The sequence below is a fragment of the Neofelis nebulosa genome, chromosome 16, assembly GCF_028018385.1.
Source record: "Neofelis nebulosa isolate mNeoNeb1 chromosome 16, mNeoNeb1.pri, whole genome shotgun sequence".
In the NCBI taxonomy this organism is placed as follows: Eukaryota; Metazoa; Chordata; class Mammalia; order Carnivora; family Felidae; genus Neofelis; species Neofelis nebulosa.
In genome coordinates this window covers 1,811,477-1,832,089 of record NC_080797.1, presented here as the reverse complement: position 1 = coordinate 1,832,089, position 20,613 = coordinate 1,811,477, and the positions used below count along the sequence as shown (strand labels likewise).

The window sequence follows — 20,613 nt, the reverse complement described above, 5'->3', positions numbered from 1 at the left end:
CACTTCTCGCCCGGCTCGCGCGGTCGGTCGGTCCTCGCGCGCGCCTTGCGCTCCCTCTCGCTGCTGCGCCTGCGCGCAGGTGTCGGCGCCTAGGGGGAGGGGAACCCGGCGCGCTCGCGTCACGTTCCCTCGTCCACCCTCCCGGAGCGCGGCCGCTCCGCGCCTGCGCAGGAGAGTCGGGAGGCTCGGGTTGCGGACCGGGCGCCAGCTCCTGTCAGTCGGTGGGTCGGTCCTCCCGCCGGCCCTCCCCCTCCGCGTCCTCCGGGGGAGGCGCGGCGGAGTCCGCCCCCGGGATCCCCCCCGATGGGGGAGAAGCGGCGACGGCGGCAGCGGAATAACCGAGCCGGCGCGTGAGCGGCCCCGGGGCCCGGCTGCCCGCGGAGGCCATGGGCGACCCAGCCCCCGCCCGCAGCCTGGACGACATCGACCTGTCCGCCCTGCGGGTGAGCGCGCCGCCCCCAGTCTCGCCCCGGTTCCTGCCCCCGCCGCCGGGGAGCGGCGCGGCCGCGCGCCTCACGTGCCCCCCGGGGCGCCCCCCGCCGCGGGGCCCCCGCCCTTGGCTTCCCCCCTGTCCGTGCACGCGCTGCGGATTCCGGGAGCCAGGTCGGTCCCCGCCCTGTGCTGCCCCGCCCCCACGCTCCCCCGCCGCCTCGGCCCGCACTCGGGCCCCGGACCCCTTCCCCCACCCCGCTTCCCCCAGACCTCGCCCCGCCACCTGCACGGTCGTGCCGGCGGTGCCCCTCCCCGGCCCCGCTCTCGGCCTCTTTCCAGCCTTGCCCCTGCTCGCGTCTCCTTCCTCCTCCTCCCCTTTCTCGGCGCCTCGGATCTTGACTTTGCAACTGCCTCGACAGCCTCCCCCTCCTCGCCCTTCCTCCTCCTCGCCCGCCCCTGAATGGCACGTCCTCCCTGGCCGGAATTTCAGCCTTTCCGTCTGCACCCCGCGCCCCCCGCGGCCGCCGTGGTCCCCGTGCGCGGCTCTCCCTACGCCTGGTCTCGCGTTTCGAGTGCAGCAGCCCAGAACCAGGCATTTCCGGCCTCAGGGTCCCCGCATATTACATTACCAACTCTGCAGCGGTGTGGGGCTGGAGCCGAGACAAGTGCAGGGGGGAGGGGGGACGCGCTGGTTCCCTAAAGAAACCCAGGCTCGGGCTGGGGAGAGGATGTTTCTGTGCGTGTACACACACATGTGTGTGGTCGGTGGGGAGGTCGGGATGGCGGCGGGCAGGTCTGCGTGTGCTGGAGGGAAGGGGGAGGTGATGGGGTCTCCAGGGAGGGGCTGACCAGAAAAGGGCACGTGCACGCCCTCATTTGGGAGCTCGTCGGCCGCGTTTGTTCTGCTCGCAGCGCCGGCTTAAGGAGCAACTTAGTGATCTCAAGGTGAACACTCCAGACCGCCACCCAGGTGCGCTTTCTGTCCGGTGTCCTTCCGGCTTCCTCAACAGGCCCAGGTGTGCGGAGCTCAGGATTTCCCCTCTCGGGGTTGGGCTTCTCAGGAGGCCCGGGTTTGGTGTCTGGCTTTGGAGTTCGCCGGGGAACGTGGCCAGTAGTGGGAAAAGGCGGTCAACCACACGGGTGCCCCGGATACGCCCGGAGGGGAGAGGGGAATTGAGGAGAGCAGAGTCATGTCGTTAATTGGGTCTCTCTAGGTGACACAGTTTCTCTCGACATTCAGGTCATAATTTGTTTGGTGCAATGTTGGGCCAGTTCAGTGTTCTCTCCTGCCTTGCTGGAGAGAAGGTGATGAACAGTTGCTCAGGAGGGAGACTAAGCATTGGATTTCATTCTGTGTGTGTGTGTGTGTGTGTGTGTGTGTGTGTGTGTGTGTGTGTGTTGGCCGGCAGAGGGTCTGAAGGCTTTAGGAGGGAACTTCTGAGGGTCAGTTGGAACTGGGATACTCAGCTGATACCCAGGTGGAGTAGGACAAGGTGCAGTTGCAAGCCCCCCGTAATGGGCTGTGCCCTAGGATGAACCCCCATCTTCCCTCCCCACCTTGGTTGTTGATTAACTCTGGCCACAGGCTCCCGTGGCTGCGGGGACTGACATGCAAGAAACACCGGGAGGGTCCAAACCGTGACCTTTGGTTTCTTCCCTGTGGGACTCTGCTTGGGCTTCTCTTTTCCTTTGGCCTCTTGGTAGTTTGGCCTGGACCCCTAGCCTGGGATTTCCAGCCACTCTGCAAATCTGACCTTGGACGTGGCATTTCCCTTCTGGATTTCTCTGCTAGAAGCCACGCTAGCCTCCTGCCTGATTCTCCTCTCCTTCCTCTCAGGAGAGGCCTCACACCTGCTCGGGGTGCTTTCTTGCCTCCTGCTTGAGGAAGTGCTCCCCTCCCCCTCCCACCCCACTACTCCAGGGCAGGAGGGGGAGGGGGCTTTCTTTGAAATGAAGCTAGAGAGGGCCTGCCTTCTCCTCGCTGCTGACCTTTTCTCAGTGCCTGCCCCCTCCGCCCCACCTCCTGGAGAGCGAGCGGCTGTGGGTGGTTCATCTCTTGTTTTGTCCCTGTTTTCCAGTGACAAACGGCGACCCGGAGAATTAGCGGCGACACCTGGTCTCCCTGGCCTGCACCATCTTGTGTTGGGGGCCCGGGGAGGGGCTGGGAGAGGACCACGTCCAACCCTTTTGAGCGGGCCTGGAGGGCCCGGGTTGTCTCTCTCTGGTTTCAAGCTAAGGCGTGGTTCGCAGCTGGTGCTGAGAGTAACAGTCTGGCGTCGGGGAAGGTGGGCCTGCCCGCACTCCCAGCACCGCGGGGAGAGGCCAGTGGGCCCGCCCCGGGGTGACCTCGGGCTCCACGGGCTCGCTGGACCTCTCTGACACCCCGTTTCCCTACCAGCCTAGGGGCTTCCTCACTCACTGAGTCACCTTGGCCCCCGACTGGCAGCAAAGAGCCTTTCCTCCCAGCTCTACGTGGGGACAGTAATGGTGCCAAAGTTGAGAGTTGCTGCCAGAGTTCTGCGCCGTTAAGTCCCGGCTCCCGGCACAGGGGGCCCGTGTGGCGGCCCTTTCTGTCGTTGCTGTCATCAGACGGCGGTCAGAGCAGCCTCCCAGCACAGCTGTATCTGGACTAACGCTCCTCGGCCTGCTTTATTTTTACGCAGGTTTTATATAGCGTTCCCTTAGTCGGCTTTTACCGTCCTTCATCACGTTCGTCGTCATCAGCTGACACGCATGTTTGTTTTTGTCGGCAGGTTCAGCGAGAGCTAGGATTTTTGACTGTTTTGCTCATCTTTGCTTTTCCGGGGCCTGTTTTGCACGTAAGGGGGGTTCAGTGTTTGTTGAATAAACGCGTATTCCAACAAGTGACGGTCCCCTAGCACAATGCTCGCTCAGAGAAAGCATTCAATAAATGTCATGCTTGTTAGGGTTCCTCTTGCCCCTCTCTTGGAGACACACAATTAAGAACATCTTTTCTGAGTTGTTTTTGGAATCAGGCTTTGTCTGGTGGTGCACAGAGTTCTGGAAGCTTCCATCCGAGTGATGCCCTTGGAGTAAAATTAGGATCTGCCAAGAGAAAATATGGGCGTCTTGCCTCAGACCCTCTCCGTGTCCAAGCTTGGTTATGTTCCAGGAGAATCTTCTGACTTGTGGCTCTTGGCTTCTCGCAAAGGGTAGAAATCAGTAAAGTGGACGGGATGAGGGCGGGGAGCAGCCCCCAGGCTGACCTCTTTCCTTTCTGCGTTGCTCCTTGTGGGTGACCCACCTCCCAAATCAAACAGCTTCTCTTTCCCGTGCGGCCAGCTGGAAGTTTCAGACGGCAGGGTCCTTGGAACTCTGGAGCCGCCCCCCGTGTCGCCGGGTTGAAATAACGTCACGGAGCCCAGTGAAGAGGGACTGGTTGATGGGCAGTCATGCTGCCAGAGGTGTTCTTTTTCGGATGATCTTGTGTCGTTGTGTCTCTCCTTCCCCTTCCTTCTCTCCGCACGAGGCTGTGGGGCCGGCGCCCTGGGAGAGTGGCGGCTCCGGGCACGTGTTCCCGGGGGGACCCACCCGTGTTCCGATGTGCTAGCTGCCCAGACGCTGGCGGTGGGTGCCCCAGGCACACCGACCCCCTGCAGCCCCAAGTAACTTAAGTAGTGACTCTTTCCCTGGAAAACTGCAGGGGGAGGCGGGGCCGTTGGGGAGCCCGCGGTGCCACTTGAGCCCACGGAGGGGAGGCCACAGAGAGCTCGGCTGGAGCCAGGTGTTCGGCCACTGCCCCCTTCCTGCCGTGGACAGGACGGGACAGGTTGTGGGCAGCGGGAGGGGCGGCAGCACCCCCCTCACACTCGCCCCAAGAGCTCAGTCAACGCTGTGCCGTGCAGAATCCGGATTTCGCACCCGGCCTCCGTTCCTTTCACCTTTGGACAGCTTGATACGCACGGTGTCCTCCCGTCATTTGGGGGACGAGACGGCAGGAAGTATGTGGGACGCCCTTTATAGGCTTGTCCCCGGGCATCGGTCTATGAATGAGGAATGTGGTAATCTCTCAACCCAGAAACATCAAACAGCTCTGGGGCCAGAGAACATCTCCAGAAGCCGTCCAAGAGTCGGCCTGACTAACGGTGCCGTCTCCAAAGTTGTACAGGACCTTCCTGCCGCAGTCACCGAGCGTTGGCGGGCACCAGGTTCCAGGTGCTCCGGGAAGGGTGTGACATCGGCCTCGGGGCTGCACTCAGCTGTTGACTCAGAGCTCTGCGGGCATTCAGCCTAGACATGCTTCCACAGGCTCAGGCTCCCCCTTTCTTTTTGTTTCCTTTAAAGTGTATTTATTTATTTTGAGAGAGAGGGAGGCTGAGGATCCCAAGCAGATTCCACACTGGCAGCAGAGAGCCTGACGCGGGGCGTGAGCTCACGAGCCGTGAGATCATGACCAGAGTCGAAGTCGGACGTGCAACCCACTGAGCCACCCAGGCGCCCCAAAGCTCCCCCTTTCTTAACTGTTACTGCTTTCCTCAGTATCTTGGAATCCTCAAGGTCTGGAAGTTTTTGTCAATTCTGATTCCCAGGGGTTCTACTCATTTTCTTTTGTCCCGTGTTTTCGGTCATCTTGAAATCTCAAGTCCTTTCTCTTCCCCAAGCATCCCCTTTACATCCCCGACTCCCTCAGTCACTTCCTACGTTTTTTTTTTTTTTAATTTTTTTTTTTCAACGTTTTTTATTTATTTTTGGGACAGAGAGAGACAGAGCATGAACGGGGGAGCGTCAGAGAGAGAGGGAGACACAGAATCGGAAACAGGCTCCAGGCTCCGAGCCATCAGCCCAGAGCCTGACGCGGGGCTCGAACTCACGGACCACGAGATGGTGACCTGGCTGAAGTTGGACGCTTAACCGACTGCGCCACCCAGGCGCCCCTTTTTTTTTTTTTTTTTTTTAATTTTTTTTTTCAACGTTTTTTATTTATTTTTGGGACAGAGAGAGACAGAGCATGAACGGGGGAGCGGCAGAGAGAGAGGGAGACACAGAATCGGAAACAGGCTCCAGGCTCCGAGCCATCAGCCCAGAGCCTGACGAGTCACTTCCTACGTTTAAGGAATAGAATGAAAAGTAATCAGGTTAATAAGTCGACTTTCAGACCGTTTCCTGAATGCGCACAGAATATAGGAACATTAGAAACTTTACTTGGTGGGGGGCGCCTGGGTGGCTCGGTTGGTTAAGCATCTGACTTCAGCTCAGGTCACGATCTCGTGGTCCGTGAGTTTGAGCCCCGCGTCGGGCTCTGTGCTGACTGCTCAGAGCCTGGAGCCTGTTTCAGACTCTGTGTCTCCCTCTCTCTCTGCCCCTCCCCTGTTCATGCTCTGTCTCTCTCTGTCTCAAAAATAAATAAAACGTTAAAAAAAAGAAACTTTACTTGGTGAAAGCAGTGAGCCCTGGCCACACCCACGTTCCCTTCTCTTCCATCCTGTCCTTCCTGCTGGTCTCCTCACCAGCCGGTCCTTGACTTGAGTCTGGGGTTCTGCCATCTACAGGAAGCACCTCCAGAGGCTAATTGAGGGGGTTCTTGAGGCTTTTTGTTCTTTAGAAGGGTAGGGAATGTGAGGGAGGAGAAAAGGAAGGTCTGGAATTCTACTGGCCCTGGGAGCCCCTGGAGACTTAGTCTGGTGGCCAGGCAGCCTGAGGATGTACTTGCTAACTGTGGGGGAGGTTTCTTGTTTTGTTTGAGGAAAGATCTAGAACTAGGCACAGAGGTCACATTGAGGCACAAGGTAGACGTGGCTTTGCTACAGTCTAGGAGTGGGGAGAGGCATTAATAAAATGGCCATGTACGTAGTTATGCGCGTGCGCCATCACAAACCACGATAAAGGCCGTGGCAGAGAACTGTAGCGGGCCGCGAGAGCATATGACGAGAATCTTTCTTACTTTTCGTAAGACGAAAGTGTTTGGTTGGTCGATCGAGGGACAGACAGGTCCCAGGTCAGAAAAGCGAGCTGGCAGCACCGAGAAGGAATAGGGGGCACCAGCGGGAGGAGTTTGGTGATGGCCGGAGTTGGGAGACCCTGGAACGGGGCAGTTCTTCGGGCGGAGCGTTCGGTTGACAGCCGAGGGCCCGGGGCCTCCAGGCTTCGTTTCCACAAGGATTTCTTCTGAGCCTTCCCTTGGGGGGGTGGGGGGTGGGAAAGAAGTTTGTTCTGAAGGGTTAGGGCATGTATATGGGACGGGCCCGTGACTCCTAGGACCGTCATGTTTGTTTATTGAGGGAGGATCTCTGCGTGCTGTGTGTGTGTGTGTGTGTGTGTGTGTGAACTACGAGTGAGCGTGCCTGTTGTCTACAGCAGGCGTGTGAGGGTTGTCCCTAGATGTGTGATTTTAGGTTGGTGACAGTGATACATACTCGAGGCGAACAACGTGATGTCGCGACGTATGCACTCTCGGTGAAATGATCGCCACCATCCGGTAATTAGCGTTTCCGTCTTCTCGCGCAGTCACCTGTAGGGGAGGGCAGGGTGTCCCCAGTTGCAGTGAGCTGAGCGGTGTCTGGGGCTGGAAGGTGGGGGCGTCCCCCAGAAATGGGCATGGACAGGCCCAGCCCCGGGCCTCGCTCCGGCCGGCCGTGGGAAGTGGGGTTCTCCCCGTGAGTAGACCCCGTGTATAAACAGACGAGGTTCTCAGCTGACCCTGTGTGCCAGTGAAGGGTGAGTGGGGTGCGCAGGGGGAGTGTTCCCGACTCCGCGTGTCGCCAGCGGAAAGGGCTGGGGCAGCCACAGTGCGGGGCGGGCGGCGGGCCGGGCTGCGGAAGGGGCTGCGGCCTCTGGAGAGAGGTGGCGAGGACGGAACCGAGGAGACCGTGCCCAGGAAAGGTGGAGTTGGTGGGCAGGGGAGGGGGCCGGAAGGCCTCGGACTCCCCGGGAAGTGTCCCCACGGCAGGAGGACCTGCCTTCCAGGGGTGTTTGGGCGTCACTGTCACTGTATCCGGGAAGCTCTAACAGCATCAGCGTGTGGGGCCGGCGTCCGCAGCACGGGGGACGCTGGTGCCTCCGCCCAGGTCGCCCGTAGTGCCTCTTGTGAACCTGGCGTGGGCTCGGGAAGGCACAGCTTTCTGCCGCGAAGTCCCTCCTTCGCTGCCTTCTGGGTGGAGAGAGGGACGTAGGCAGTAAATGACTTCTGCATGGCACACGCCTCCCCCGACAGCTTTTATTTGTCTGCCAGCACACCTCCGAAGGTAAGATGGGCAGGCTCCAAGCCAGACCGGGAGGAAGAAGATTCTCATGTTCTCTCTTTACCACCCACCCGCTCTTTCTCTCAAGGCGCATTTGTGAGAAGGTGGCTGAAGCGTGTGTCGTACTCGGTCCTTAATTCTGAGCGGCTCAGGAAAGAGTGTTCGAGAAAAGAGGCAGGGGCGCTCCGGAGCCCAGGCGTCAGCGGCAGGAGCAGGTGCCCACGGTGTCTGGGAGAGGAGGCTAGCGCACTTCTCTTTCCTCTCCCGTCTTTCTCTTTTCCAGTGTTTTAAATTGTTTTACTTACAGAGGGCATGTGTGTGTGTCAGAGCACGGGAGGGGCAGAGGGAGAGGATCTCAAGCAGGCTCCGTGCTCAGCATGGAGCCCCACATGGGGCTCGATCCCACACCCTGAGATCGCGACCGGAGCCAAAATCGAGAGTCGGTCCCTCAACCGACTGGGACGCCCAGGCGCCCTCCTCTCTGGTCTTTCTGTTCTCCGGTTGTTGCCTCGAAGACAGAGGTGCGTGCGAACGTCCTCTCAGATTGCAGAGGGAGGAAGGCAGCCTTCCTGGGGTGTGCTCTGGGGGAGAACGGCCCCCTGGGGGTGGGTGAGTGACGGGGGACAGAGCAGTGACGGGGACAGGTGGGGGAAGCCGAGGGACAGGGCTGCCGTCCACTTCCCGCTGCCCCTGGACCTTAGGACAGCACAGCTTGATGGGCTGGGCTGGTCTCACCACGGCTTGGAGACCCTCTGGCCTCGACAGGCTTCTTCACACCGGAACCCCCCTGGGCCCACGTGTCCCACAGCCCTGGGTTGGGGGAAGGGACAGCATGTGGCTCCGAGGCTTGTCGGTTCCCTTGTCCCTAGACCCCCACACGCTCCTTTCTCTTACTTCGGTTCGGAGCTCAGACTGCTCCAGTACGAGTCCTGTATACCTGGGCGTGGGGTCGCTGCAGAAGGGGTGTGGGTGAGACCGGTAAGCAGTCCTCGCAGCGCAGTTGGTTCTCTCCTCGTGTCATCTCGCCGTCCCTCCCAGAGCCCTCGGGAGTGGGCGACTCTCTCCTCGTCCCCCGCCCCGGGGGAACACGCCAGGGCTCATAGAAGGGAGTCCACGGACCTCTCTGGGGCTGGACGGCCAGTAAACGGCGGATCCCGGAGTGGGACTCAGGTCTGACTCACTGCAGAGCCCGAGCGTGTTGGCTCCTGTGCCGTTGGCTGCCTGCTCCGGGAGGCACGGCCTGGCGGTGCATGGGGGACAGAGGGCCCTGTGTGGCCCACGTCCTAGGCCGTGTGCTTTGAGAGTGGTGTTTCCTCCTGACTTTCATCGTGAACGCGTGGGTGCAGCGAGCAGGCCTCGCGACCTCTCGTGGGAACACACCGCTGTCCCTGTGTCTGTGCTCACGCTGTTCGGAGGCTCGGGGAGTGCGGCCCGCGTCGTGGACGGAGGCAGCCTACGCGAGGACTGCCTGCAGCCGTTGAGGGGCACGCGGTCCGGATCTGTGTCTCGATAGAGGACAGGCTCTGTTCCTAAACGTGGGGCGTGTTTCGAGAAGTGGGAGTGGGGCGCCAGCCCGAGTCTCTGGGGGCTGCGGGGGGCTGGCATTGGCGGGCACGTGCCAGCAGTGCTGGCTTCCCGGGGCCCGTGCCCGGAACTGGTGGAGATTCGTGGGTGCCGGGCTGCCGGGCGGAGCAGTGACGACAGGAGGGAAGGACACTCAGGGGAATCCAGAAGATTGGGTTCGGAGGAGAGTAGACGGACTCAGAGAGGCCTGTCCTTCAGCAGGAAGAGAGGAGGACTCTCACTCCTGCCTTAAAAATGTTTTTTTATCACAGCTAAACAGGCACAAAATGGAGCATTTTAGCCGTGTTAAGCGCGCCGTGCAGCCGTCCCCAGTGCCCATGTCCACACCTGTCTGTCCCCACGAAACGTGAACCCCGGCCCGGGACCCACCATTCCCGCCTCCACCCTTTGCGCGTGTGCGGAGTGGAGCTGGCCTGACGCAGCAGGTGCCTCACTGGTTGAGTCGGGAGAGCTGACCCCTCGCCCGCCCGCCTCCCAGGAGGCGCCAGGCCTGACACGGATACGCGCCAAGTGGTGCAGGAATCAGTGGCGGACGAGGCAGCGGGAAGAGAAGCCAAGGGTCTCTCCTCCGTCGTCAGTGCTTCTGGCCGCCTCCCGCTTTCCGGCTCGGCCTGGACCCACCGTGGCGCCCGTACCAGCTCCGGCTCCTCGTCCTGGGGGCCCAGGGCAGGAGCTGGAGGAAGGTGGGAAGGCCGTTCGGGGGACGACGGTAACAAAACGCGGCAGCATCTCTGCGCGTGTTAAAGGGGAGGAAGAAACCCGCCCTGTGATGGCCCCGTGGGCCCTGCACCTCGCCGTTCGCGGGGGGTGGCCCGCGGGGGGTGCCTCTCTGCCCGGGGGCTCTGTTCCACACACCTGTGTTCACACAGCGCCAGCAGCCTTTCTGGGTGCCCAGGGCTCGGACGTGGACGGAGGGACGATTCGAGTGTCGGGTGGTGTATTCCGAGGTCTCTTCGGAGGGGGGCTGGGCCGTAGGAAGCCCTGAGCGGCCCTTGAGGCCCCTTTGATGACAGCCTCCTGGGCCTCCTGGAGCCCGGGCAGGCCGTGTCCCTGGTGTGGTGTCCACGCACCAGACTCGGAGCGTGATGCAGAGTCGAGTTGGGTTTCTCAGAGTAGAGGTGGCCGGTGCGGAGGGCTGTCCCGCTCCCTGGCCTTCCCTTTTCCACTCCACGTGCGGCGGCGTCATTGGCCTTCAGGGGGAGACGGGGGCGGGCTTGGCAGTCAGGTCACCCGGGAGGACGGGAGGGCGGAGAGCCCCTCGGCACACGGAGGCCTGCCTCGTGGGTCAGCGTCCAGGTCGCAGAGGCCTCTGGCGGCCGGTGGGCATGGTGACTTAGGTCCACCTCTCGGGGCTTTGTCCCCAGATCACCAGTCTTTGTGCCGGATCCCAAAGACAGATGGACATTTTTTCTGTCTTCTGTGCATGACCTAGACGAGGCCACACATACTCCGTCCCCTTTCAGGGTCTGCCCAGAGTGCCCTCGTGCTCCCGTCTAAAGCCCCCTCTTTTCTTTTTTTTTTTAAATTTTTTTTTTCAATGTTTTTTATTTATTTTTGGGACAGAGAGAGACAGAGCATGAACGGGGGAGGGGCAGAGAGAGAGGGAGACACAGAATCGGAAACAGGCTCCAGGCTCCGAGCTATCAGCCCAGAGCCTGACACGGGGCTCGAACTCACGGACCGCAAGATCGTGACCTGGCTGAAGTCGGACGCTTAACCGACTGCGCCACCCAGGCGCCCCAAAAGCCCCTTCTTTTCTTACGTCGAGCCCGGTGTGAGTGGGGGTTGGTGCTCTTCCTTGAACCCAGCCCGTTGTGCCCAGCCCTGGTGCTCAGAGTTTGAGTGAAGGAATGCCCCCGTCGCTCACTCCTGGGGACACCGCTCGCCTTGGGTCTTACCCTGCTGTCCGGCATGGCGCTCTCCCTGGATGTGCTCGTCTTCACCGTTCGCTGATGAGAGTGAGAAGTCACCTAAGTGCTCGCGTGTAAAGCAGAGCCCCCGCGGGTCGTCTTACATCGTTCCAGGTGCCCGTGGGAGGCCAGGGGCTCAGAGCTCGCCAGCTCGGACCTCCGGCGCTGCTCGCCGACCGCGGCGCTGCGTTGCCCGGCCCCGTCTAAGTCGGGGGCTCGCGCGTGCTTGGCGGGCCCAGGGTCGCAGCCCCCTCACGTTGGGTAGACTTGACGTCTACCTGGCTGCTGACCCCGGGGGGCCGGTGGAGCTCCGGCAACACGATGCACGGGGCGGTGAGCGTGGCGTTCAGAGCCCGGAGACCCGGTTCCGGTTCCAGTTCCGTCTCTCGTTTCCAGGATGCGTGTCGTGTTGCTGGGACTTGGTTTCCTCGCTTGCAGGATGAAGGGGTGGGACCAGTGGCTCGCAGTCAGGCTCAGTCAGAGTCACCTGGGTCACTTCTCCAGCCGTCAGGTCCCGAGCGCTGCTCCCAGAGGCGATCCAGTGGGTCCAGGGTGGAACGGTGACATGTTATTCCCCAGGTGATCTGATGCAGATCGGCCCCCAGAACTACGGGACCGGATGACCCCTAGAGTCCCTCCAGATCCAGGAGTCCCCTGCTCCCTTCTTCCCTCCCTCCCTCCCTTCCTGGAAATCCGCGAGTACCTACTGTGTGGGGTGCTGTTTGTTCTCAGTGCTGCCTTAAACGTGCGAGCAGGGAAGGGGTGCGATCTGCGACTTCGCTTGCAAGGAAAGGCGCGCTTCGGGGGCGGTGACTGTGTGTGAAGCTGGGCTTGACGTAGTTGAGAGAAACAGGCCAGGGCGAGACGGCCAGGGACGAGGCCTGAGCTCGGCTGGGGAACACCGGCCCCTACTGTAGCGACCTCAGGGGGCCAAGTCGCGGTGTGGGTGGGGGGCTGGGCATCTGGGAAGGACGCAGGATAGGGGAAGGTTCAGAAGGCCTCCAGGCCTGTGAAGCAGGGACATCACTGTCCGAGCGCGGCGGGGACTGAGCCCTGAGCCCACCGGTGCCGCGGAGGGGAGCGGCCAAACCGGGGGAGGGCTGACCTGGGGAGATCGGGCCTTTTACTGGGCTTTCGAAGACAGGGAGGGGCCTGGAGTAGTGGGGCCTTCCCATCACCACTCATCCCTAAGGGCACAGGCCTTGGACACAGAGTTCAACTGACGCCCCAGTTCTGTCACCTCCTGGGTGACCTTTGGCGCGGGCCCGTTTTTGTCATCTGTCACATGAGGGTGGCAAGGCCAAGGCCTGCCTCCCAGAGCCATTGTGGGGATGGGAGACGAGCGTAGGTAAGGTGTCTGGTTGGATAGGTGGGGGCTGCCTGATTTCTCATGAAAGAAAGTCCCAGAAAGGGCATCTCCTGGGGTCTGGACATTCATGTTCTCCCTAGTGTTTTGTTTGGGAAAGAGAAGACCGTCTGGGCCGTGGGTGGGTGAGTCACTGAGCCCCCAGGTGTGAGCCCTCGGGGTCCCCTCTCCCTGCCCTAGAGCCCCTATAATCCCCAGAAAGTCCTAGCCTCGCTGGGGCCGGGACAGAGACCAAGTTCAGAATCCAGTGTCTCAACTTGAGAGTCCTGTTTGTCCTGCTGCCTGGGTGCAGGCGCTCTGGCCCACCCAGCAGAAGCACCCGTGTGGGGGGTGGGGGGAGTGGGGCCTCACCTGGGACGCTCTGATGGGGACACGCGCCTTTGTTGGGACATGAGACCCGGGACCTGGACACAGAAGTGTGCAAAGTGCTTCACTGACTCCGGCCTGGGGCGGGGGCTGCCGGGCCCCTGGCCCAGGGATTTAGCCTTTCCTGCCTCAGACTTCCGCTTGCTGGGTGATTCTTCCGTGCCCTCTGGTGTCAGCTTGCATGTCACTTCCCCAGCAGGCCCTTGGCCCCCTTAAGGTGACCTCACCTTAGTCCTTCCAGAAGCACTGCTTCCTGTGGGCTCCGCGAGGGAGGCGGCGTTCATGGCCGTGGTTTGGTCTCCGGCAAGCGCTCCGTGTTTGTTGAATGAACGTGTGAACTGGCTCCCCAGGCGCAGCGCCGGTTTCTGAGGACAAACGGGAGAGGTGGGCCTGCTGAGAAGTTGGGGGAGCCTGTTGGCTTCATCCTGCCCCCCCCCCCCATCCCTGGGGCTGTCATTTATTCTGAGCTGGCCTTTGGTGGGGCCAAGGAGTATCTGGTCTCCACCCTTTGGAGAACAGCCCTGCTCTTCCTTTCTCAGTCTGTGATTCAGACACGCGTCCTTCCCCTCCCTGCTGGCCTCACCCTCCACCTGCTGTGCTGCCTGACTCAGCTCTTCGCCCTCTGCCCTCCTGCCCTTCCTGCTGGCTCTTTCCACGCCCCCTCGTCCCTTGTCTTTCCTGTGGCTCCCCCTGCCACCCCACGACACCTGGTTGGCCTCCCATCTAGAATTACTTTTATATATATATATATATATTTTTTTAAATTTATTTTTGGGACAGAGAGAGACAAAGCATGAACGGGGCAGGGGCAGAGAGAGAGGGAGACACAGAACCTGAAACAGGCTCCAGGCTCCGAGCCATCAGCCCAGAGCCCGACGCGGGGCTCGAACCCACGGACCGCGAGATCGTGACCTGGCTGAAGTCGGACGCTTAACCGACTGCGCCACCCAGGCGCCCCGCTTTTATATTTTTTTTAAAGTAATCTCTACACCCAACGTGGGGCTTGAACTCACAACCCAAAGATTTAAGAGCCGCAAGCTCTTCCGTTTGAGCCAGCCAGTTGCCCCCCCGCCCCCCAATTTAGAAGGAATGAGGGAAGAGACCATTCACAGGCTTCCTTGGTCATGAGGCTTCCCTGGTCCCTTCCCTTGGATCTGTGGACACCTGACTCCCACAGGAGGAGGTTGGCAATGAGGTGTAATGATCTGTTTGTGCTGCAGCAGAAAACCAGCAGTGAGAAGGCTTATTATTATCCAGCCCCTGATTACTGTTGTCCTCCGTGAGCTCAGGCTCAGTGTGTGCCAGTCTGCACACACTCAGCCCATCCCCTGCCACTGCCTCCTCCCTCTCCCTCCTCCCCTTCTCCCGCCCTCCTCCCCCTCCTCCTTTTCCACCTCTTCCCTTCTCCTCCCCCTCCTTCCTCCTCATCTCCTCCCTCCACCCTCTCCCTCTCCCTCCTCCTCCTCCTCCCCTTCCTTCCTTCTCCCCCTCCTCCCTCCTCCTCCTCCTTCTCCCCCTCCTCCCTCCTCCTTCTCCTCCTCCTCCCTTTTCCCTCCTCTTCCCATACTCTGTCCTTTCTTCCTCTCACCAGTGTCGCCTCCCAGAGACAGCCCTCCCCAGCCCAGTCTCTGGGGCCTCGGATCTGTGCCCCCCACCCCCACCCCCTCCGGCCCTCACCCGTCCTCCACTCGGTTCTACTTTCTGTCTGCTTTCTGTGTTCATGCGCCACCACTCTTCCCTCTATGTCCCCGTGACCCCAATGGTCTTAACAAGTGACCTCTTGACAGCATTTTCCCTTGCTCTCCGGGAGGTAGTCTGTTTGTAATGATTCTGCAAATCTGCAGCACTTCGTGGATTTCAGAGCGTTCTGACATCCAGGAATTCTTGTGTGCCGGGACTGGGGAGGGAGGCTCTCGGACGTTCCCGGACGTGCTGGTTTGCCTCCATCACATGGTGCCCAGGCCTTTGGTTCTCGGTGGCTGTTCCCTGCCACAGCTCACTTACCATCCCGCACCTCCGAACCTTCCTGGGCTCGGTCTTCTGAGGTGGGACCTCTGCCCTTCCCGCCCACCCAGCCTCTGCCCACTTCCGTTTCGTTCCCAAAGTGCGCTCCTGGCTCCTGGCTCCTCCGGGACGCCTTCCCTTGATCTCTTCTTGCTCGGTCGCGTCCCAGTCTTTGGATCTTTATTAATGTTCTTGTTTGGGTTTTGCCAACTATGTACGAGTTCACTGCTTTAAAAAAGTGCCCTTTCCATTGATACGTAGTATTTACGAAGCGTATGAATCACGGAGCGCCGGTTCACGTGACAAAAAGGGACTCACTTTTACCAGCTGCCCAGTGTGTTGCTTTTAAGTGAATTTCGTGGATGATTAGAAGAGAGGAGAGAAACCCAAAACTAGCATTAGAAACCATTGATTGCATCAGGGAGGAAGGAAGGTTTTTCTAGAGAGCACCAACTTTCTTTTCTCTTTTCTTTCTTTCTTTTTTTTTTTTTAAGTTTTATTAAGTAGTTTCTACACCCATCACGTGGCTCAAACTCATGATGCTAAGATTGAGTCGGATGCTCTTCCACCTGAGCTAGCCAGGTGCCCCAACTTTCTTTTATTTTTGTATTTATCATTCAGCAGACAGATTTTGAATGTGGCCCTGACCCCCAAGAACTTAGCCTGGCAGAGGAGACAGACGACTACAGAATTTTTCACACGGATGTAACTGGTGCCACGAAAGGGGCAGTAGAGGGTCCCGTGGGAGCAGGTAGGCAGTCCGGGAAGCCTCCTGGAGGAGGCCGTGTCTGCCCTGAGCTCTGGAGCGACGGGCCGGCCGGGAGCGGTGCGATTGGAGGAGTGAACGGCAGGCACAGAGCCCCAGGTTCCAGCTCCACCTTGGCAAACATGTCACTCCTTGGAGCCTTGGTTTTCTCATTTGTGAAATGGGCGATAACTCCTGCTTGGCTCACTTCCCTTGCAGGTATGAGGTGCAAATGAGACGGTGGCCGTGAGCCATCCGGCTGCGACGTGCAGCGTTTGGCTGTTGGCCGCGGTGGCCCCCAGCCGCAAGGTGACAGAACTGACTGCTGGCCAGAGACAGAAGCGGGTTCCGTGGCAGAGCCATGATCAGACTGCCGTGACTCCATATGACACGTTAACAGCCAAGTCCCTTAGTCGCTGGGGAGGTGGAGGAAAGGCCGATGCGGGGCGCGGCCTTCACCCCCGAGGCCAGAGGGTGCCCCCCTTCTCTCTTTCCCCCAGAACACCCTGTGGGCAGGCCGAGCCTCAGAAGCAGGCTGTTTATCTTTTAGGTGTTGGGGTTTATTTTTAAATTTCTGACTGTGGTGGTATTTATTTTTTCCTTTCCCTTTCCCCACTTTCTCCAGCTCAGCCTCAGAAAGAGACCATCTGTCCCCTGCCTTGCCTGTGGCCATTTTAGAACCAGCACCGGGCTGCCGGCCCCCCTTCTCCTTCCCTCCCTCCCCACTGCTGACTCCCCTGCCCTTTGCCCACGCCGCTCCCCAGGCACCCTCCAGCTCGCCAGGGGGGTCCCGGTCTGCGCAGCCGGGTCTGGGGGCAGCCCGGGCATCGAGGCACACGGGGGACCGCTCCCCACCTCCTCGCGTGGGCAGGGCCCTCTGCTCTGACTGGTTTCCCATTAGAGCAGTCTTTGTGCTTGTGCGTGCATCGTGTCTGAACCTGTTCCTGCTTCTGCGCGCGTGTGTGTCCTTCTGCCACAGGGACCGGGAGGAGAGACTCGAACTGTCCCTCCCTCCCCCAGCACATAAACGTCTCCTGGTTTCTGTCCTTCCCCTCTGCTCCCTCCGTCCCCCGCTGCACCCCCACTGAGCACGTGAGGACACGTGTGGTGGTCACCGACCCGAGGGCCGTACTTCCCCGCGTGGAGCCAGAACCCGAGGGTCCGATTCGGCCCCAGTGTGAGGGGCAGGTTGGCCAGACAGGGGTGGACGGTCGGGTTTGGGAGCAGGGGACATGGGGAAAGGCGTCTTTGCAGGTTTTCTTTACTACTGGACGTGCTGGCCTCCGGGGAGCCGGTGGGGGCTTAACCCTCCTGGTGCTCGCGCCCTCCTGGCCCTGGGCAGTGGGTGGGCTTCCTTCCTCGTCCCTGGGGCACGGGGTTCGCCAGAGGGCCAGGCCTGGCTTCGAGCCTGCTTTCCCTGCAAGCCCTCGGGGTAGAAACGGGCTGATGGCACCCTGCCCCCCACGCGTGTCGCAGGCACGGGGGTCCCGGGCACGGGCACGACGCTGGCTCCCCCAGGAGGGCCGTCTCCCGCGGGGCTGGGGGAGGCGGGGAGGTGTTCTGATGAGACCCCGGCCCCTCCGGTGCCCCGGCCACCGCCCCTACGACCCCCCCTCACCCGCACACTCTTCCTCAGAGACACGCCCCCACCTGTGGCACTGTGGGCGTCCATGCACGCGCGTCCTCTGCTCGTGCAGAGGCTGCTCACGGCCAAGTGAAGGGGGTCAGTGTGTACGCCCCTGTGCGGAGTACTGCCCCCTCCACGTGTCCCAGGGACTGGCCTGCTAGGGCACCTGTCTACCCTGCCCCTCAGCCCCCTGCCCTGCCCGGCTTGGCTGCGGTGCTCCGGGCGGGCCGTGGTCCTCTGGCCCCGGGAGTGGGGCTTGAAGCTGCTCTGCAGGGCAGGGCAGCCCCGTTCAAGCTCGCGCAGGCTGGGGCCCTTCCCCCAGGCCGGGCCTTGGTACCACGTCGCCCCTGCCCCTCGTCCCCTTTGTGGGGGCCTCCTCGGTCACAGGAAGAGCTCAGGAAAACAGGCCTATTGTGTGGGGCTGCCGTGTGCCGCCCGGTCTCCGCACCAGATAAGTGGAGGCTCCGGGGCCCTGGCAGCCGCCGATCCAGGCTCTTCCACGCGGGAGAGGCATCTGGCGCAGGATTCCGCTGCACCGCCCTCGGGTCCTGCTGTGGACACAGCTCCCCACTCTCTTCCCTGGAGCCCCTTCCCCGTCCGCCTGGTAGGAGTGAGCCTGCCTCCACCGGATGGGCGAGGGGGGGGCGCCTGCGGCCCCTCCCCCAGCCCTGGCCCTCCTGTCCAGGGCAGCATGGCACCTCTGGGCCCCGGTTACAGTGGCAGGACCTGCCAGGGCGCATCCCAGTGAGTGACACTGCTGGGCCTGCAGCACAGGGCAGACCAGCCCTTCCCCAGGCCTTGTGGTTCTAGTTCTTTCTACCACTCCAGAGCCTCCTAGAATCTTCTGGGAGTTCTGAGTGGATAGACCCTTCTAGCTCTGAAATTCTGTATTTATAAGACCCTGGTGGGGGGAGGGGAGGGCCTGGCTGGCTCAGTCAGTAGAGCACGTGACTCTTAATCTCAGGGTTGTGAGTTCGGAGCCCCATGTGGGGTGTGGGCCCCCAGGTCAGCAGAAAAGTAGGGGGTTGGTTTCCGCATCCTGCCTCCTTGCCCTGCAGTCGGCTAACCTCTCACGTTGTGGCATATGTGACTCCTGTCGGCGTGTTCCTTCCCTCTGTGTTGGTGTCTGACTTAGAAGCTCCTAGAAGGCACAGCCAGGGTATTTAAAGAGGCACTGTTTGACAGGCTCTTAAAAAAGATGTGGTGATAACAATTTGCATTTGCTCAAGTACTTCACAAAACCTTCACCCCTCGGGGGGTTTCGTGGACCCGAGCAGACAGTGCAGGAGGTGTGGGGGGAGGCCTACCTTAGTGCAACCGGGCTGGAGACCCGGGCTCAGCCCTGCCAGGTCTGGGCCGCTTGTGAGAAATGTGCCCCCGGCCCTAAGGTGCTTGCCTCCTTTGGCCCATCTGTCACCTGCCCCTTTCCTCCTGGACCCCGCAGGGCCCAGGCCCTCCTGTCCCTGTCTGGGAATTCCCCCCAGTTGTGAGGGAGGAGCTGGGGTCTCTCCTTCCCTTGCCCGACGGCCTTGACCTCAGCCCTGAACTTCAGTTAGTAGCCCCACTGCCTCCACGTCACAGCCCCCCGAACCCGACCGCTCTTGGGAGGAGGACGCGGCCTTCCTCTGTACCCTGACCTCAGTCCCAAGGGCTCCCCGCTTCGGGAAGGGGAAGGAGGTGTCAGCTGGGGCCCCAGCCCTGCTGCTTGTCAGAGTTGTGAGTTGTGAGCGCTGTTTCCCCTTTTCTTCCTCCAGATGGGAGTCTTAGAGGGGGGGAAGCAGGCGAGAGAGAGCCAGGCGCTGGCCCTGGGGGTCACCATTTAGGACTGAGGAGGAGGGTCCAGAGGGACAGTCCCTTCCTCCTGCCCTTGGTGTGTCCTCGCACGCGGTGTCTGTGCACCCAGCCGACTCCCCTCAGCTGTCCTTGCTGCGTGGGGCCCACAAGCGCCAAGTCACCCAGCATCGGAGGAGCGCCTGGAAACGGAGGAGACCGGCCTGGGGGCCGGGTGGTCCTGTGCACGGACCACACCACCCAGCTGGGGGAACCCCACCCTTGCAGCGCACGTGTGGCCACCACCGCGGCCGCCTCTTTGCATCTGAACGTGCGTCATCAGACATGGCGAGTGGCGTCACGCAGGAAAGCCAGCGCCCCTAACCTGGCCCTGCCACTCTGCTCTGCCGCTTGTGCCCGAGCCCCGCCCGGCAGTCGTTGCTTCCGGCATTGTTACGATGCCCTCTGTGTCTTCTCTCGTGGCCTGGAGGCGTTACAAAGTGTTTTTTTTTTTTAATTTTTTTTTTTTAAACATTTATTTATTTTTGAGACAGAAAGAGACAGAGCATGAATGGGGGAGGGTCAGAGAGAGGGAGACACAGAATCTGAAACAGGTCCAGGCTCTGAGCTGTCAGCACAGAGCCCGATGCGGGGCTTGAACCCACGAACCACGAGATCATGACCTGAGCCGAAGTCGGACATTTAACCGACTGAGCCACCCAAGTGCCCCATTTTTTTTTTTTAATTTTTTAATGTTTGTTTATTTTTGAGGGACAGGATAGAGACAGAGCGTGAGCAGGGGAGGGGCAGAGAGAGAGAGGGAGACCACAGAATCCGAAGCAGGCTCCGGGCTGTCAGTGCAGAGCCCGACGCGGGGCTCAAACCCACGAACTGCCAGATGGTGACCTGAGCTGAAGTTGGAGGCTTGACTGACCCAGCCCCCCAGGCGCCGCACGTTACAAAGTTGTAACGTTTGTAAAACACGGAAGGTGAGAAAGGCTTCAGCACAGAAGCTCTTGCGAGGGAAAGAGCGCAGACGGTAAGTCTGCGCCCTCACCGTGCAGCAACGTGCGGCCGACCCTGGCCCGCCAGGGTGCCCGGGGCATGGACGCCCGCAGCCCCAGATCTGCGTGGTCTCGGCCTCCCCGCAAACTTAACTACCGATGGGCTGCTTCCACTGCAAGCCTTAGCGACCCACGGTCAGGGGATTGTGCGCTGCGAGAAAGAAAGCATACGGGAGAGAAAACGCATTTCCAGTGCTGGCCTCTGTTCACGGAAGAAATCCGCGGGTGCGGAGTCCGCTGTGGTCCCGCGTGTGATGCCTTTTCACTCAGGCCCGTCCGGCGTGGCGCCCGCATACCCCCCCGAGCGGTGTTCCACCCGTAAAGAGCTTCTGTCCCGGGCGGGAGACGAGACACGTAACCATGTGACGAGTAGCGATGGGGTCCCGCTGGCTCGGGGCCAGGTCGGATCGAGGGAAGGCTGCGTCACGGGCTCCGGAGCCCGTCAGCTGCTTGCCTTTGGACAAGTCACTTCCCTTCCCCGAGCCTCCGTTTCCTCATCTGTCGGCCGGAAACGACAGCGGCTTCCGTGTCCTGCAGTCCCGTGGG

At 60.9% G+C, this 20,613-nt stretch overlaps 1 protein-coding gene and 1 long non-coding RNA gene across 8 annotated transcripts in view; one reads left to right on the top strand and one right to left on the bottom strand.

Moving 5' to 3' along the window:
* The first annotated feature begins 109 nt into the window (after positions 1–109).
* Positions 110–20,613, top strand: part of MINK1 (misshapen like kinase 1) — a 44,243-nt gene continuing 23,739 nt past the window's right edge. For 5 of the 7 annotated variants that reach the window (XM_058705319.1, XM_058705322.1, XM_058705320.1 and 2 more), the window contains exon 1: positions 147–443. In XM_058705319.1, coding sequence (XP_058561302.1) covers positions 387–443 — 57 coding nt within the window. In that variant the 5' untranslated portion in view covers positions 147–386. Of the gene's footprint in view, positions 444–20,613 lie in introns of all 7 variants that reach the window. The other 2 variants (XM_058705323.1, XM_058705316.1) reach the window with 2 other exon arrangements.
* Positions 5,805–18,047, bottom strand: LOC131498261 (uncharacterized). The gene is made up of 3 exons (XR_009255356.1): positions 17,682–18,047; positions 13,085–13,222; positions 5,805–6,901 (listed from the first exon to the last, which is right to left on the bottom strand). It is a non-coding gene; the product is annotated as an uncharacterized LOC131498261 (long non-coding RNA).